The sequence below is a fragment of the Biomphalaria glabrata genome, chromosome 1 (assembly GCF_947242115.1).
Source record: "Biomphalaria glabrata chromosome 1, xgBioGlab47.1, whole genome shotgun sequence".
NCBI lineage: Eukaryota > Metazoa > Mollusca > Gastropoda > Planorbidae > Biomphalaria > Biomphalaria glabrata.
In genome coordinates, this window is record NC_074711.1 from 33745601 (window position 1) to 33765429 (window position 19829).

Below are 19829 nucleotides of genomic sequence, written 5' to 3' on the forward strand. Positions count from 1 at the left end.
CTTTTTCATTATGTTTTATTTATTTTTTTTGTTTGTAAATCTCATTAATATGTAATTCAAATATATGATATATGTAAATGTCATTTATGTGTATGTATGTTATATCATAATACAATAATATGATATAGGCTTATTACTTTTTTTAAATAATTTTAACTCTAATCATGTTTAATTAAATGTTATCAATTTATAACTTAATGTTGGACTATAACTTCTAATTTCTCTTTCATTCATTTCATTAAGTGATACATTGGAACACTAACTCAATTGTTCTACACATTCATGTCTATGTCAATGTAATTTTTCCATTGAAACTTGCATACTTTCAAAAACAATAAAGATGTTAACAATGTCTCAATTTATTATCAATTTATTACACTGTTTTTAGCCTTTCACAAACAAAAATTCAATTCAGTATAATAAAAAAAATTTAGAATTTCTGTGTTCTCATAATTTTTTGCTAAAACACATTAATTAGTTGAAGCTTTATTTTCCACAAAAATAATCATTCAATCTTTATGTATAACACAGTATTACTAATATAAACAATAATACAAATATAAATAGAAAACAATGAAGATGAACAATTGTTTTTTAAACATAAAATCAAAATATTTTCATTAACATCCTATATAAACTAAATTTTAGCTCATTTAAATTACATTAAACTTTCTGCAAATGCTTGATTTAATATGTGTCAGGACTGAGTTCTGGTCAGCCTGGGTCTCCTGTTTACTGTAGAGGAGAAGGGGGCAATTCAGGTTGTTGACTTCAAAACTGTTATTGTTTTGTATTGTTTTACTTGGTGAAATATTTTTGTTGACTATAATGTAACTCATAATAAGGCAGTGTGGCTTTGTTCCTAGTCCAGGACAGTTGGACTTTTGGATATAGATATAGTCGAAGTGTAGACTCTAATTATTTTTCTGTGTTGTCACTATTCAGTCTATGGAATATTAAGCTGTTATAATTTTAATCAATACTGGATATTTCAAATGTCTGAACTGATTCTGTATTATAGTACAGATAATGTAATAAACATGTTATATGTCTGTGAATTGGCATTCTGAATCTTTATTCTGTCGTTGTATGTGTCGTTATGGTATTGCCCAGGACTTGGGTACATTTAGTAATACACATACGTATATTAGAGAGAAAATGAGTCTGGACAAATAGTAATGGTTTCTGTTCAAATCTTATTGGTTTCTGTTTCAATATTATTGGTTTCTGTTGGATGAGATGATTTCAGTTTCTTTCTGAGGCTTTTTTCTTTTCTTGATTTATTTTCTTGTTTTCTAATGCTGTCCATTAAAACTTTTAATTTGTGATGCATTCTTATTTTAAAAAACAAAATTATAATAGTGTCCAAAATTTCCCCCATTATTTCATCATTAACTATTTTATTACCATCATTAATTAAGCCATAAAAAGCTGATGTAATCAATTGGTTATCCAAACATTTTTGTAAAAAATCAGAAACACTAATATTCCTCAGTTTTAATTGGTCTTTAGCTCCTACCATGTCTTGAAATGTGGTTTCAGCTTCATAAAGTAAATTAGCTACTTTTGACTTAATATATGTCAAGCCTCCTCTATCCAGAAGAAATGTCATTTGATTTTCTACAGTTTCTTCTTGACTTTGACAAACCAATAGGCTGAGACAATACAATTTTTTATCACGTGTCTCAGTTTTGGCAGATCTCATAACTTTTCTCTTAATTTTTTTAACAATGCATCCGCCAATATAATTAATTGTACTTTTTTCTTGATCTTTGAGTGTGTTGATTATGGTAACATTTTTCTCCATTTTGTTCCCATAAGCCAATATTATTAGATGTTCAAAAACTTTGAGTGATATCCACGCTGATAGCTGCTGACATTTTACAACCTCCTTTACAAGGCCCATGTTTATTATATACGATCGGTAATAATTTTTCCATGCTCTTTCAGTACAACTGGATACAAATCTGCTCTTGGTGACCAGGCAACCATTCAAAAACATTAAACTATCAGCAAGCTTGTCATCTGAGAAAAAAAACAAAAACAATATAAGTTTTAAAATTAACAAAAAATTATAAATATAGATTATTTTTATATAACTGTACTTTTACCAATCCCTAAAGATGTTGAACCATTGGGGCACCACACATGATGTATCAACTATTCTTCTCCTTTATTGTTTTTTAATAATAGACGCTCTTTCAATGCTTCGCCGCTCTATTATAAGAAGTTGTCTTCCCATAATTATGTATGTCTGCATAGTCTTCTTTTCCATGCTGGAAGGTCTTTGATGAATTTGGTTAAATTTATAAAAATCCTTTTACAATCACAATGAACAAAATAATTAGTTGCAAACCTTAATTATAATTTAGATATTTTGTTATAGAAAACGTAACGGTAACAAAACTTAAAAAAAAACAACTACTCACAATCAATATTTTGCAATTCATGCTTAAACTGCACAGGAAAACTGATTTCTTTATCCAACTTAGTACACACATCCTTGACGATGTGCAGGTTTACCTACAAAATATTGATATATATATATATATATATACAAAAATACACATTACTAAAAGAAAATTGTAATTATAAAGATATAAAATTTCAGTGCTAACACCATATTTTAGTTTCCAATCTATATGATACTTGAATGTAAAAAAACGTTGGAGTGTAATCTTCCAAAATAAGAACGTAAATGTATATATATAACTCACTTGTGGTAAACTTTGAATGCCTTTGGCTTGATGCGATTCATGCTCCAAGTTTATTACTGAGATCTGCTCCTGTTAAAATTAAAATGATTGTAAATTTTTTTTTTTGATCAAGTGGTTGGTTGGTCGTGCGGTGAGCGCGCTGTATTGTCGTTCTCACTTTTCAATCCCGGATTCATACCTTCCCACTGCAATCCCCAGTCGTCCTGCGGAAGGTTTGTACTTTGAAGTAAATTATATTTAAATCAGATGGAATATCCGCAACATGTAAAACCTTTTACTAGCGAACACCATTAGCACAATATTTTATTTCCTTATAATTCGGAGTGGGAATTATAACAAAAACAAAAAAAAAAAAGATTCTCTCTCTCTCTCTCTCTCTCTCTCTCTCTCTATATATATATATATATATATATATATATATATATATATATATATATATATATATATTTATATATATATATATATATATATATATATATATATATATATAGATAGATAGATAGATAGATAGATAGATAGATAGATAGATAGATAGATAGATAGATAGAATGATAGATAGATTGATAGATAGATAGATAGATAGATAGATAGATAGATAGATAGATAGATAGATAGATAGATAGATAGATAGATAGATAGATACAAAACACTTCAATATCGGCCCGTCACACTCCTTGTTTAAATTATTATATTCTCCTTTTTTTTTTTTTTTTTTTTACTATGCGCATATTAAGAGAAACAAAACAGGAGACATGAGAATTAGTGAAGCCCATGATCCTTATGCGATTCTCTAGAAACACTTGCTAGATTGAAGGAAAATATTTTTGTACTTTCTTCATTTCATTTTTGACAATTAGTGTCATTGATACTGACCATTGGGATGACATATCCTTAGACCGCACTAGTAGGAGAGAGACGGTGACCAAGAAAGCTATAGACAGCGAGAACACATGGACCTCAACTATTGAAGAAAAATGTCCATCTCCTCTACCACCAAATCGAAATCCACATTGATTCGGGGTGTCTGTCCAAAATAGGGCTCCACAGCCATATGAAAAGGTCCTCGAGATGAACCAATGTTGTTCAACGACTGAAGGAGGCCAATATATATATATATATATAGAAGGAAGCTGACTGCAACATTGATGGCTCCATCAAGCTCAAGAGGCAAGATAACTGCCAACGATCGACCCCCACCTACAGCGATGAAACTTCACAGCCAATGCCATGATGTTGATTCTGTCTGGGACGGACAGATCTAAGGAGGGGCGTTCTGTCCGGTTCGAGAAGGCCAGTATGGACCCTATATAAGAGCGGAGGTGTCGCAGTCAAGACGGTTCAGAAAAGGGGTTCACGACAGAAGGTTCACTACAGCACAGTTCAACGGTGTGGTTCTGTACAGAGCATTACGACGGTTCAGTGCGGAGTACTGTCAAGTACAGTTGAGACGACTGGCGTCTTGATCTTGGTCTGCGATCGAGTCCGACACAACGAGCCTAGTGTGTGAAGTCAGTCCTGAACGGTTGAACCCAGCGCAAGCCCGGAACGAGACGGAGAGGCCAGTGCAAGAGTTGATACGGCGGTACGGTGTACGGAGATATATTTGTACAGTGTACGTGTTGCCAATTGTACAGTATTGACTGTTTTTTATTCAACTATTAAAGTGTTACGTTACTTTGGAGCCCTGAGTTGTCAAGTTCTTTAAGTTGGTGGTGTATGGTGCAGTTTGCAGAGAGCCTGGATAGTGAGATTCCTAACAATATATATATATATATATAATTAATCATGAACTGCAACGTATGGGCTCTCGTCGCTTTCATCAAGTCCCAATCTAACTAATCGGGTACAAATATGTTTGTTTCGTCTTTGGGGTGCTACAGGTAAGAGTTTGAGAAACAGTTATAATGATTCTAATTTATATAACTATGAATGGATGGCTGACAGGTCGTGTGACTATTTATTGTCATTCAGTGGTTTCCATGTTCCAACCCTGCGCGCTGCAATCCCCACACCTCTAGCAAGAGGTTTGTTTTAGGATGCTATTATCTTCAAATATAAAGAACATCCAACACATGTAAGACAATAAGTAAAATTGCACCAATAACTTGCTTGGCTTGTTAGTCAATTTTGGCCAAAATAAAAAGTCAATTTTGGCCAAAATAAAAAGATTTATTTATCTTTTAAGTTATACATCTAAATCAAAAAATGGTAAGTTAACACTTACCTCTGCAACATCTTCTATTATGGTAGCGATTTCATTCATGATTTCTTTTGAATATGGTGGTTAAAATGTTCAGCGATGGTTTCCTTTCATCGTAAAAAAAATCCTCCGGAAGTCACTTTACACTGCAACCAAGGACGCCTCGGTGAACAGGACTTGTTCAAATGAAAAATACAGCCTTAGTGCGCAAAGTTGGCAGTCCATGTATATATATATAGGCTATGCTCTAACTAAAGCTCTCACAAGAACCTCAGTTCAATCAATGTCGTAAACAAGAAAATACACGAAATACAGGCTGGGCTAATTAGTTTATATTGGCTAAGAAAATCAGTTATAAAGCTTTACAGTTATAGAATTAAGTCACAAATTGATTTGTGCACACTTAAATCTGTAACATCTTCTATAACAATTCAGTTTCCATTCATGATTTGCTGTAAAAGTGGTGGTATAAAATCTTCGGGAATGGTTTCTTTATATAGTAAAAAAAAATCTACCGGAAGTGAATTTACCACGCAACCAAGGACGCCTCGGTGAACGGGACTTGTTTATTGAAAAATATAGGCTTAGTGCGTAGAGTTGGCAGTCCATGTAATATATAGTCTTTGCTAGATCTAGATCTAGAAATTAAATTATATGTTACATAGGTTAGGGTTGAAAAAAAATACTTTGCTTCTTTTAACTACTTTACAAAACAACGCCTTGATCCAACTTTCTAAAAAATCTTCACATTTTGTGTAGTTTTAAAAAGTCTCCATGTCCAATCTAGAGTAGTCTATATAAGTCTATAGTTCCAGCCTTTCAATTTTCTTTCTTACGTCATTCAAAGAAGTAGGTCAAGCTTCGTTTTAAAGTTTTTAACCCTGAGACTCCACAACACACCAAGATCAGTCTCTGGTGATTAATCGGGCACATTTTAGGATTAGTTATTACGTTATACAGTGGTCACTTGTGCTTGTGGATTTGTTTTTCGCTAGCCCAGCGTAGCGGTTTGACCGGAAAGGAGGACTTACACATCTCACCAAGGATAGACCATCTTTACTGACAAATCATGGCCACAAATCTCATACAATCTTGTGATTAGTAGAGTCTACTCTAGTTTAATTATATTTGTCATACATTTAAACGTACAAAATGTAACAATTTAAATAATAATAAATAATAAAAAAGATTAGAAACTGGAAAATATCAAACAAATTCATAGTTTTACTCGTTGTTATAAATGAACAATGTTATATTATAGTAATTAAGCTTTATTATTATCTAATAATTCAGTTTTTTGCTAACATGTGTTCAACATGAACATGCGTGCTGAAGAGGATATCGTCTATTTCCCTTCAGCTCTGTGTCAGTCAAACCTATACTGCATACGAGGATAATGGTTTCATTCAATAATTATCAAGCATTAAACATTCTAGTTGTATTTATATTTTGCATTGTTTGCTTTTTTCTAAGCAGTCTTTAGTCCTGTAACTGTGGAATTAATAGCTGTAGACAGTTAATACTTTTTCTATGATTACAAAGAATGATATTTTTAAAAATTGACTTTAGATAAAGAAGTTTACATTTATACCTGTGGCTAGTCTATTATAAGCTGGGCAGACAAATCAAGCTGTTTCGGGGTCTGCTAATATCGTATTACTTGTAAAGGGGTTACAGGACAGAAAACGTTTGAGAACCTATGAGCTACGGTATCAAACGGTATCATAAAAAAATACCCAGACAATTACCTTTTTTTTTTTTGCCAATGCTCTATCTGTACCAGTAAAAGAGAACAAAAAAATCGTTTAATGTTTTATGACATAATGCAGAAAATACAAAATACCAGGATGACATCGTATCATGACATCATGTAATATCATTTCATTCAGCTGGAGATATTGTCCAATAAGAAACATGTAATATCATTTCATTCAGCTGGAGATATTGTCCAATAAGAAACTTCTTCCGCTTAAAGAAACACCGGAGAAAAAAACAACTAATGATACATTTCATTTTTTTTTTGTATGTGCGAAATTTTCGGGAAGGTTGATGATTGTGGAAGCACTAAGCAGCACTAAGGTACCAGGGGCGCGGTGGTTGAGTGGTTATTGAGTGGTTAAGCTTCCGAACCTAGGGTCCTGGGATCGAATCTCGATGAAAAGCTGGGAATTTGAATTTCGGGATTTTTAGGGCGATAAATTCTAATGGGTACCTGACTTTAGTTGGGGGAAGTAAATGCGGTTGGTCGTTGTGCTGCCCACATGACACCCTACTCGTTAACGTTGGCCAAAGAAATAGTTGACCTCATGACCTCATGATGTCTGCCCACTAGGTCTGAAAAGGGGAACTTACTAAGGTACCAATGCTATTAAGAGTAGAATGTGAAGAAATTATGGCGAAACACAGATGTGTCCCGAGAAGGATTCGAACCACGGACCCACACAAGGCTCTTTTTTTTTTTGGAGAGTCAAACAATATGTTACTCTGGTACTTGGTCGTTGCTGGGAACCAGGTCTGGTTCCGTGGATCGAGTCCTCCTCAGAGGTAATCTATGTTTCGCCCTATTTTCTTCCCCTACTTTTAATAATCTTGATACTTAGTGCTGCTAGTATCATGTCATGTTGACTCATTTGGGTCAGCATTAAAAGCCTCAAAATCCATCCATATTTCAAGGAATAGGGGTTGAGGGAATCCAAGAATCTCTTCCCCTGGCTATAGAGCTGTTTGATTTAATTTGAGGTCATCTGGAAATCATTAAAGACCATTTCATTCGGACAGAAGTAAAAACGCTTTCTATTTGAACTACAACCTAACCACATTATTTCTACTTTTACTAAAGACAATGAGTTTTTGTTAATTGCGTCAATCATGTGGAAAGATTATAGCCCAAGCCTTGCTAGAAAGTCCTCTCTCTCTCTCTCTCTCTGACAGAAGTAACCCCAATGATGTTATCCTACCAGTCGCAGGTCAAACCTCATAAGTAAACAATTTAGAAGAGAGGATCCTCAGGGCCGGTCTTAGGCCACTGCAACCTATGCGGTCGCAGTGGGCCCCGCGCTTTCATAGGCCCCCGCGCTAATTTTATGTGTAATTATTAATTGCAAAATATATACGAAAAATCCCTGGAAATAACCTGCACTTATTAAAATTTCCTGAAAACTCATAAAAATCTCATGAAAAATAGACAAAATTACCATTTGTGTGTGTCATTCATTATGAAAAACGCCATTCCTACGCGCGATAAAAAAAAAGACATTGTCGGCTTTCCTGTAATAAAATGTAATAATCGGACGAATTTTCCCATTAACCGGAAGTTCTAATACCTTATTTACTTTTATTGTCACTGGAATAAAATATGCCATAGGTTACAAGGTTCGTAAAGTAAAATTAACTTGATCGCAATTTTGTACGTAGTAAAGAATGAATAAAATGCAAAGCCGAATTTAATTTTCTAATACAAAATCTTAATTTTCACTTATTATCCTTATTCCCACCCAGACTAGGCCCCGCGCAATTAGTTTCGCATAGGGCCCCGCAATCGCTAGGACCGGCCCTGCCTATCCTTTAAGTTACGTGTATACGAGTAGGCCTAAATCGTTGAATGAAATAAGTTACTTACTAGTCATTTTCGCTAGACAAAATTTAAAAAAAAAGGGGTAAGCCTATTATACCAAGACACTAAAATATTTTCATGTAAATATTGCTTTTAATCGTAATGTACAAAACACACAAAAAAAAAAGAGTTTTTCAAATATAAAGGCACAAATTTGAACAAGAAAATAAAAATGGAACTCCAAAACCCAGATCAGGTAGGAAAAAACCTAGTGGTATATAACAATGCTTCACAGTCACATGAGAGCCTTGAATAACATGACAGAACTTCCCCCGCCAAAAAAAAGTCTCTAAGTCAAATAAACTGGTCTCTTATTTTCTTTCCTTGTCCCCCCCCCCCCTCGTGAGTTCACATTACACGATGTGGGGGCGGATGAGAAGACCGTCAATGAGCCAATTGTGTGTCCTTCAGTGTAGACCCAGTGCCAGACAGCCGGCTCGCTTGTTGTCCAGCGAATAAAACGTGTTTCTGTAAGGTGCAGGAGACTGAGGGGGTGGGGTGGGGAGGACGGTGTCATCAAGAAGCGGGCCCGCAACAAAAGAAAAAAAAGGAAAAGAAACCCACACTTTGAAAGCGTACCGGAAGTGCAAAGGGATTCTGGTTTCTGCTGACCTCTGACGGGACAGAGCTTAGAGTTTTCTATAACAAATTTGTTAAGGGCGCCTTTGTCTACTTGTTCATTCATTGCTTTAGAAGCATCCACAGATTTATATTCCTGGTAGCGCACAGGAACCCCCAGTTCTGAGTGATAAGTTTAAAGCAGTTCCTTCACCATCTCAGCGACTCGTCGTTTGCCTGTCTGTCACTGGTGTCTTGGATTAGTCGGTGCTAATCAACTAAACTTCAAAAACTCCCAACAATGGTCAGAACAAGCGTCAACTCGAAGTCAATGCATTTAATGTACAGCTTCCAAAATTCTCAAGATTGAGTGTGTAATTTGCTTTTTTATATTGAAGAGGGGGTTTATCGTAAATTTTGGATGGGGTTTTAAAATCAAAATCTTCCTTAACAGTACTCTTGAAATTGTCGTTTGCATTTATTTTTGGTTTATTTTATAGAAGACGGGAAATTAACTGCAAAAAAACCTGGTAGGGTGTTTTAAACTCAAAACCTCCTGATAGGGTGTTTTAAACTCAAAACCCCCTTGGCAAGTGATGATTTTGTATTAAAATCTCACCTAAAATAAATAAAATCAAAGCAAAAAAATCAGTCACTAAATTCCTGTCCCCCCCCCCCGCCCCCCGCAGGGGGGATTTCATTTCGACGATTCTCAATATGCATCCAAAGAAACAAAATTAGTTATTAGGCAATAGTCACCTAATCAACGTCCTTTTATTAGTGTGAAAAAAAAAGTTACATGTTAAATTCATTATAGTTGTATGTTAGGCATGTTCAATCTATACGTTTTGTTTTAAAACTTCAATAATTAAACCTTACCAATGGTTCTATGCTAATGGCTACTATTAAATGGGTTAGTTGGCTAGGTTATGTCTTTCAAAAGTAAGTACTAGGACAAATCAATGTTGGGACACGAACTGACGTCTAAAAGATAGAGGCGACCAACGAAATCTTAGTAGAAAACGTACAAGAAAGATTTGAAGTGATACTGGCATTGACTGAGGTGATGCTGAGTAGACTAGTGATGCAGACAATGTGTGAGAATGTTGGCTGCTTAAATGAATCGACCAACTTACTTTTACTAACTAATTAACTAACAATATCGCACTTTTGTCTATGTGTGCGCGTGCGTGTGTGTGTACGTGCGTGTGTGTAACACAAAAGTGTTTTATAACATGTTAACACTACGACGATTCAGATACAAATGGACAGGAATGTTTTTGTGGTGTCATATTGCTTCAGAACTCTGTAAAAGTGTTTTATAAAGTGCCATTAGGAGTGACTCCAGACCCAGCTTACCCCATTAACAATACATTGTAACAACATAAGATGGCTACACAATCCCCCAGGAATTAAATAAGGTCAAACTATACACGTTTTGTTTTTCGTTCCATCGGTAGAAGAATGGGTTTACGTAAAGTGGCAATGTTCATGTCCCTCCCTCCTCCAAGATCTACCCTCAGATCAATCCCCTCCCTCCTCCAAGATCTACCCTCACATCAATCCCTTCCCTCCTCCAAGATCTACCCTCAGATCAATCCTCTCCCTCCTCTAAGATCTACCCTCACATCAATCCTCTCTCTCCTCTAAGATCTACCCTCAGATCAATCCTCTCTCTCCTCCAAGATCTACGCTCACATCAATCCTCTCCCTCCTCCAAGATCTACCCTCACATCAATCCTCTCTCTCCTCCAAGATCTACCCTCACATCAATCCCCTCCCTCCTCCAAGATCTACCCTCGCATTAATCCCCTCCCTCCTCCAAGATCTACCCTCAGATCAATCCTCTCCCTCCTCCAAGATCTACCCTCAGATCAATCCTCTCCCTCCTCCAAGATCTACCTCAGATCAATCCCCTCCCTCCTCCAAGATCTACCCTCACAGCAATCCTCTCCCTCCTCCAAGATCTACCCTCACATCAATCCCTTCCCTCCTCCAAGATCTACCCTCACATCAATCCTCTTCCTCCTCTATGATCTACCCTCAGATCAATCCTCTCCCTCCTCAAAGATCTACCCTCAGATCAATCCTCTCTCTCCTCCAAGATCTACCCTCACATCAATCCTCTCTCTCCTCCAAGATCTACCCTCACATCAATCCCCTCCCTCCTCCAAGATCTACCATCGCATCAATCCCCTCCCTCCTCCAAGATCTACCCTCAGATCAACCCTCTCCCTCCTCCAAGATCTACCCTCAGATCAATCCTCTCCCTCCTCCAAGATCTACCCTCAGATCAATCCCCTCCCTCCTCCAAGATCTACCCTCACAACAATCCTCTCCCTCCTCCAAGATCTACCCTCACATCAATCCTCTCCCTCCTCCAAGATCTACCCTCACATCAATCCCTTCCCTCCTCCAAGATCTACCCTCACATCAATCCTCTCCCTCCTCCAAGATCTACCCTCACATCAATCCCCTCCCTCCTCTGAGATCTACCCTCACATCAATCCCTTCCCTCCTCCAAGATCTACCCTCACATCAATCCCCTCCCTCCTCCGAGATCTACCCTCACATCAATCCCCTCCCTCCTCCAAGATCTACCCTCACATCAATCCCCTCCCTCCTCCAAGATCTACCCTCACAGCAATCCCTCCCTCCTCCAAGATCTACCCTCACATCACTCCACACTTTCCCCACCCCAAGTGGATGCAGTAAGCCAGAGAGAGTGCAATGTTACAAATTGTAGCAGATTTCCACGGCATCTGATAGCTGTCCAGGGCGGGTGAGATAATGTCAAGGAATGTGTGATTCTACTTTATTTGGAAGATCTCACGGAGAGAGTCTCAAACTGTGAACCAACGAAAAAAAAAAACAAGAAAAAAAAACCTGCAAAAAACAGTTTTGCCCACCTATCTACTTAAGAACAACACTTACACAAAGAAACATGTTCCATTCGTGCAGTTGTCCTAGTTGAGAGCAATCCCTTCAGAGCTCTAATTGTACTTGGGAAGATGAAGCACTTGTACGAAGTTGTCCTAATGCGTAGAACAAGAAATGTCCATCAAACTTTTTAGTTTTTTATTTTTTTTTCAAAGTATTGATGTGTTATTGCTACTTGCTATTTTTTTAGTTTGCTGTCCTCAACTGTCTCTGTGAAGTGATTGTACTCATGGTATTACTCTAATGAATACTCTACTCTTCCACAAATCTATTTCGCGTCTATTATAGTATCTCTATGTGGGGCCTTGATGTGCCTTGAGTGTGTTCTTAAAGTGCTTAGAAATTTTCAATAAGAATGCTACCAGAACTTAAAGCAAATATTCTTTCAAAAGAAAACATTCCGATAAAAGTTTCCATTTTAAAAGTATAAAAAGTTACACCTCAACATTTGCAAAGAGATGCGACATTAATTTATACCTTATATTGTATTCTCTTAAAAAAAAAGAAAATATAAATTTGGTTTTATTAATTGTAATCGTTTTTTTTAGCCCTATAGAATGCCCCCCGCTGCCACATTTATTTCAGCGTATGAATTATAGAACACATGACTATTTCACACCAACTCACATGACTATTTCACACCAACTCACATGACTATTTCACACCAACTCACATGACTATTTCACACCAACTCACATGACTATTTCACACCAACTCACATGACTATTTCACACCAACTCACATGACTATTTCACACCAACTCACAAGACTATTTCACACCAACTCACATGACTATTTCACACCAACTCACATGACTATTTCACACCAACTCACATGACTATTTCACACCAACTCACATGACTATTTCACACCAACTCACATGACTATTTCACACCAACTCACATGACTATTTCACACCAACTCACATGACTATTTCACACCAACTCACATGACTATTTCACACCAACTCACAAGACTATTTCACACCAACTCACATGACTATTTCACACCAACTCACATGACTATTTCACACCAACTCACATGACTATTTCACACCAACTCACATGACTATTTCACACCAACTCACATGACTATTTCACACCAATTCACATGACTATTTCACACCAACTCACATGACTATTTCACACCAACTCACATGACTATATCACACCAACTCACATGACTATTTCACACCAACTCACATGACTATTTCACACCAACTCACATGACTATTTCACACCAACTCACATGACTATTTAACACCAACTCACATGACTATTTCACACCAACTCACATGACTATTTCACACCAACTCACATGACTATTTCACACCAACTCACATGACTATTTCACACCAACTCACATGACTATTTCACACCAACTCACATGACTATTTCACACCAACTCACATGACTATTTCACACCAACTCACATGACTATTTCACACCAACTCACAAGACTATTTCACACCAACTCACATGACTATTTCACACCAACTCACATGACTATTTCACACCAACTCACATGACTATTTCACACCAACTCACATGACTATTTCACACCAACTCACATGACTATTTCACACCAATTCACATGACTATTTCACACCAACTCACATGACTATTTCACACCAACTCACATGACTATATCACACCAACTCACATGACTATTTCACACCAACTCACATGACTATTTCACACCAACTCACATGACTATTTCACACCAACTCACATGACTATTTAACACCAACTCACATGACTATTTCACACCAACTCACATGACTATTTCACACCAACTCACACGACTATTTCACACCAACTCACATACCCGAAAACACACTTGTTAATCGAAAAGGTCTGTGAATATTCAGTCGAACAATTCTTTGGATTCTAATTTTTTAAATCTAGGTGTAGAGGAAATGTAGCTTTAGATCTTGAGGAAAGAAAGACTACATCGTATAGTAGTCTTCTCTATACACCCACACGCGCAAAATCATTAAAGTCCTTGCTTTGTAAAAAAAGAAAAAAAGGATATTTGAGATCCTGTTAGGCTAAGTGTAGTAGTTTATTACGACTGGGTCTAAAAGAAAAAGAAATGAAAATAACTATGACGCGAAATACATACAATATATATAAACATTAAAAAATATGGTTTTCAGACAGCGAATCTATCAAAGCCGTTTCTTAGTGTAAAAGGAACCTGCGTAAAAACGGTTTTATGTATGAGAAACTTAAAGCAAAATGCTTTTCATTGTATTTTTGTACTAATCCAATGAAAACATAGTTCAGTAACACCAAACTTTTGACGGGATGTTATATGAAACTCTTGATTGTTTCCTGATAATTCCACTTTGATAGAACTTGCTGGCAGAAGACTATGCCAATGAACTATTTTTTTAAGTCAAAGAAATGATATTCTGACACGAGGTACAATATCTTAGTGTTTCAAGTGATGTCGCGAGCTAAGTTTTGAGCTCATTGTTAGGCAGCTCTTATATGATGTGAGTCAAGTCGTCGGACAGAAATATTGCATATTTCATTTCTCTCGACCGCTCAAAAACTGAGTTAATGAATCAGATTGGCTTAACTTTTCATAATGCTGGAGTTTCTTTCTCAATCAAAGTACTCTACAAATGTTCATTCAGGATTTCAAATGAATGTTCTTTATGATAGGAATTGTTCTTGATGGTAGGAATTGTTTTTATTATAAATATGATTTGTGCATCACGGTTTAAATGAGTTCAAATTTCACCAAAAGACAAAAAATATCTAATGACTCCTTTCATTTCCTTTGTCTCATTTATTTATGAGTATTTATTTTTAACACATCTATTTCCGCCAGACACTATTGATTACAACGTGATGACAATGTCACGCTCTGACATAAACTTTCTACCTCAGACGAGATCTTTTAAATGCGTTCTTCTAGACTTACACAATTCATAGGGTGGAGGCTCAATCAGAGGAGTGTCTTCACATACCTTAGTTAAAAAGCTAACCCGAAGAAATGAGAGTCAACTATATACAGAACAAACAAGATTACAAAGAGAGTTTGTGTTGCCACACAAACTCAGAGGCGGCCCCCGTGGGAGACGGATCCCTGTCGGATCCGCATATTCGCTGGTCGACTGAGGATGGCATGGTATGAAACCGAGACCGTAGAGATAATCAGTTCTGTGCGCTAACCACATGACCAGGCATCGCTCTTAATCTAATGACAAACTGGTTACAAACTAATAGCCTAATATTGATAATATACCTACACATTACGGAATGACAACTACCGGATATGTACAATATGTCAGAAGAGCGATTTTAGATAATCTTTTGGTATTGAGCATTTTCATTTAAATGGAACTAGAATGAGGATGTAGATCTACCTAAATTAAACTTCTAATTTAGCACTCTCAATATCTATATCTACTAGATCTAATAGATCTAGATCTAAAATATATATTTGAGATAATGTAGATGTAATTTAGATAAGATTTATATAAAAAAAACACTAGATAATCAATTAATAGACTAATTGCAATACGAAATATTAAAATAGTAGATTGGTTTTAGTATTTTATAACATTGCAATATTGACATATTGATAATCTAGACTTTAGAAATAAAAATCTACACTTTAAGCCTAGAAATTAAAATTATAGATCTTGATCTAGTCTAAATCATGGCTGTCTGGTAGTGCGGTTTGCGCGCTGGACTGTCGTTTGGATTCATCGATGGTCCCAGGTTCAAACCCTGCCCGCTCCCATCCCCCCGTCGTCCTACGGGAGGTTTGGACTACAACTCTAAAGGAACATCCGACACATGTAAAACAACAAACATTCTAAACTAGACCAAGAAATTCTAGATCTAGATTCTACAATGATTTTAATTAGAACTTAAATCTAAATCTAGTTTTAAAATCTAGCTCTAGTGTAAGAAAAAAAATCTAGATCTAGTGTAAAAAATCTAGCTCTAGTGTAAAAAAAAATCTAGATCTAGTGTAAAAAATCTAGATTAGATCTAAATCTAGCTATTATGTCTTTAAAATGCGAGTCACATTACGAGGTTTAATAAACATTGCTATACCGAGTTGTTTTAGCATTTCATTTAAAGAATTTATTCCATATGACGTCAAAGGAAAAAAATCCACTACGTCACACTTCCTAATTAGACTAAAAAATATCATCTATACGAGCAGCTTGTTGAGGGTTCATAGACATTGGTGCACCGAGTGATTTCTTTTAGCATTTTATTTAAAGAATTAACTCCATATGACGTCAAAGGAAAAAAATCCACTACGTCACACTTTCTAATTAGACTAAAAAATGTCATCTATACGAGCAGCTTGTTGAGGGTTCATAGACATTGGTACACCGAGTGAGATCTTTTAGCATTTCATTTAAAGAATTAACTACAGATGACGTCAAAGGAAAAAAATCCACTACGTCACACTTCCTAATTAGACTAAAAAATGTCTTCTATACGAGCAGCTTCTCGTGGGATCATAGACATTGGTGCACCGAGTTTGTTTTTTAGTATTTCATTTGATGGGCTAGTTAGACTTAATATATATATGAATTGTTTTCAATAATCGTTTCTAGTAAATTACTATCTTATTTTAAAATCCTGAATAACCTATTGTCGATATTTTTGAAAAAAAAATAAAATTATTTGACATAAATTTGGGCTAGTTAGACCAAATATATATATAAATTATTTTCAATAATCGTTTCTAGTAAATTACTTTCTTATTTTAAAATCCTGAATAACCTATTGTCGATATTTTTGAAAAAAATAAAATTATTTGACATAAATTTGTTTTAAGTAAAAAATTAGGAACTATTGATATTGATAAATAAACTATAGTGACGTAGTGTCAAAGAATATAAGTGTAATATTAGTCAATTATGCGATTTCAAACAATCATTTGACATAATTTGTTTTTTATAAAACAATATCCGGAACAACTTTATAGTTAATGAAATATAAATCAGTATAGATATTTTTATTTAGCATTTATATGCTATTTACATTAAAAAACCGGAACAATATATTAAAGATCATGTGTTTCTTGCAACGTTTAAGCATGGAAATAAAATCTAATATAAGTTAGAAGAGCAAACAAATATTCATTGGCATTGATTTGTTTTTCACAAAACATCCGGAACAATCTATTATAGATACTTAAAACTATTGCAATATTTCTGAATGAAAAATTAAAGGTTAAATCAGATTTACAATAGCCTCTAGTATTATTTGTTAATCTAATCGTGACGGACAGACCGACCTACAGACAAAACGCACAAAAATAATCTTCTTTTATTCGGATGGGGGCACTAAACAAAAAATAAATAAAATCTGATTTTTTTTTAAAAAAAAGTTTAAGGAATTGGTTTGGAACCTGATCATGTTGCGACGTTACGCTACTGCACGAAAGTTGCTGCATAAAAAGTCCATTTTAAAAAATGTGCGTGATATTTACATACAAAGTGCATTATTAGCTTTAATAAACAAAGAGAAATTTTTTCTTTTAATTTTAGCAGCTAGTTGACCAGAAAAAAACATCTTTAACTATTATTTATATTTGTTGTAAACATTTCCTGTACATTTTATAAATATATTTGACTTATTGATACTGAAAATATACAACAATGGTGAACATTTGTTAGCATATTGTAACAATGCCTCCCTTACATTTACGTAATTGTTTTAGAATTGGTGTATTTTTATGAAAAAATCGCTTGCATAATTAATTTTATAAATTAAACGGTTTGCTTTTAGAAAACCAAAAGTAGCCTTTGCACCTAAACTTTTCAAGCCGTATTTAATGATGAAATAATATTTTTCATATCTCTTCTAGTTTTCGAGGTCTGAGTGAAACAGACGGACAGACGGACATTTTGTACAAACCTAACAGCGGCTTTTTCCCCTTCCGGGGGCCGCTAAAAATGGATTTGTTTTTGTTATTGAATAATAGTTGCATAATTTATTTGCATAATAACAAATAATTGGCGAAACAAAACAACAAGTTAATAAAAATAAATGCTAATATGAGTTAATGCCCGAGAGGAAGCGTGATAGGCATCGAAACTGATAGTCGCGAAAGATTAAATTCCTGTCGAAACTGAAGTTTAAATTTTTATCTTTGAGCAAGAAAAAGTTGACACCACAAGATAAAACAAGGACATGGTGGCTGAGTGGTAAAGTGCTCGGTTTCTGAACCGGGGGTGTCCTGGGTTCGAACCTAGGTGATAACTGGGATTTTGAATTTCGGTATTTTTAAGGACGCCCCTGAGTCCACCAAACCAAATTGGTACCTGACAATAGTTGGGGAAAGTAATGGTGGTTGGTCGTTGTGACACATGACACTTTCATTAACCGTAAGCCATAGAAACATATGACCTTTACATCATCCGCACTCTAGATCGCAAGGTCTGGAAGGTATACTTTACTTATAAGATAGAAAGTGTCAGTGTATTTACAAGCATTCCCTTTATCTACTCCGCAATGGCTAAAACTTGTCTATGTTCCAATGATCATTTAAAGTCGCAAAATTTATAAATACACGTTTTAAATTTAAAAAAAAAAGTAAATTCAATCTGTTGCTGACATTCTGTAACTTGACTGCTGCTATTTGTACCCTAGACCTTGGACACTGAAACGCCAGGGTAAGATACATGGACAAATAAAGGCAAGTCAAACAAAAACATTTTTCAGTACCAGCAATCCGGTTTCCCACCTTTCTTTAAGAGTGCTTACAAGAAACCGTAGATCAAATGACCTTCACCTTACGTTCCCACCTTCTGTGTTTGCAAGTTCCAGAAATGAAAGAGGTACTGACTTGCCAAATAAGAGTGTTGATCGGCATCTGAAGGCGAGGCTAAATGTCACTATTAGAGTCACGGGTTTGTCTTTGCCTCTTGAAATGTAAAAAGACTTGTGAGTGTGTGTGTGTATGTATGTGTGTGACAATTTTTGATGAGAAGCAGAAAATTGATAATGATAGTGGGTTGCGGTTGGGGGGGGGTATTGTGATAATGTCACTTGTAATGTCACATTTAGTTAGCCCAGTGACAAACTAGGCACCACAAATCTCTAGCATGCTATCGTGTCCCAACGCCAGGTCAGATGGTGAGTATAGATAATATGTATAAGTGATGAAATCAGTTTGAGAGAGAAAAAAGAAGAGATGGGTTGAACAAGAGAGAAGAAAATAGGTCAGTCATAGTGCTAGTGTCAGTTAGTATGATAGTGTCAGTCATAGTGCCAGTGTCAGTTAGTATGATAGTGTCAGTCATAGTGCCAGTGTCAGTTAGTATGATAGTGTCAGTCATAGTGCCAGTGTCAGTTAGTATGATAGTGTCAGTCATAGTGCCAGTGTCAGTTAGTATGATAGTGTCAGTAATAGTGCCAGTGTCAGTTAGTATGATAGTGTCAATCATAGTGCTAGTGTCAGTTAGTATGATAGTGTCAGTCATAGTGCCAGTGTCAGTTAGTATGATAGTGTCAGTCATAGTGCTAGTGTTAGTTAGTATGATAGTGTCAGTCATAGTGCTAGTGTCAGTCATAGTGCCAGTGTCAGTTAGTATGATAGTGTCAGTCATAGTGCTAGTGTCAGTTAGTATGATAGTGTCAGTCATAGTGCCAGTGTCAGTTAGTATGATAGTGTCAGTCATAGTGCTAGTGTTAGTTAGTATGATAGTGTCAGTCATAGTGCCAGTGTCAGTTAGTATGATAGTGTCAGTCATAGTGCCAGTGTCAGTTAGTATGATAGTGTCAGTCATAGTGCCAGTGTCAGTTAGTATGAT

General features: G+C 35.7%; 2 protein-coding genes across 5 annotated transcripts in view; both read right to left on the reverse strand.

Moving 5' to 3' along the window:
- The window catches only part of LOC106062496 (protein FAM184A-like), a 121255-nt gene that overhangs the window by 52400 nt on the left and 49026 nt on the right, over positions 1–19829 (reverse strand). The gene's annotated exons all lie outside the window — the stretch shown is intronic.
- On the reverse strand, positions 159–5058 carry LOC129926915 (uncharacterized). Its single transcript, XM_056033537.1, has 4 exons — positions 4942–5058; positions 2718–2786; positions 2430–2523; positions 159–2025 (listed from the first exon to the last, which is right to left on the reverse strand). The coding sequence occupies exons 1-4, from the start codon at positions 4978–4980 to the stop codon at positions 1190–1192; spliced, it is 1038 nt and encodes a 345-aa protein (XP_055889512.1). The 5' UTR covers positions 4981–5058; the 3' UTR covers positions 159–1189.

Coding starts and splice junctions, on each gene's coding strand:
- LOC129926915 (XM_056033537.1), bottom strand. CDS start 4,980: ATGAATGAAATCGCTACCATAATAGAAGATGTTGCAGAG. Junction 2,787..4,941: donor TAATAGAAGATGTTGCAGAG/GTAAGTGTTAAC, acceptor TAATTTTAACAG/GAGCAGATCTCAGTAATAAA. Junction 2,026..2,429: donor TGAATTGCAAAATATTGATT/GTGAGTAGTTGT, acceptor TTTTTTTCTCAG/ATGACAAGCTTGCTGATAGT.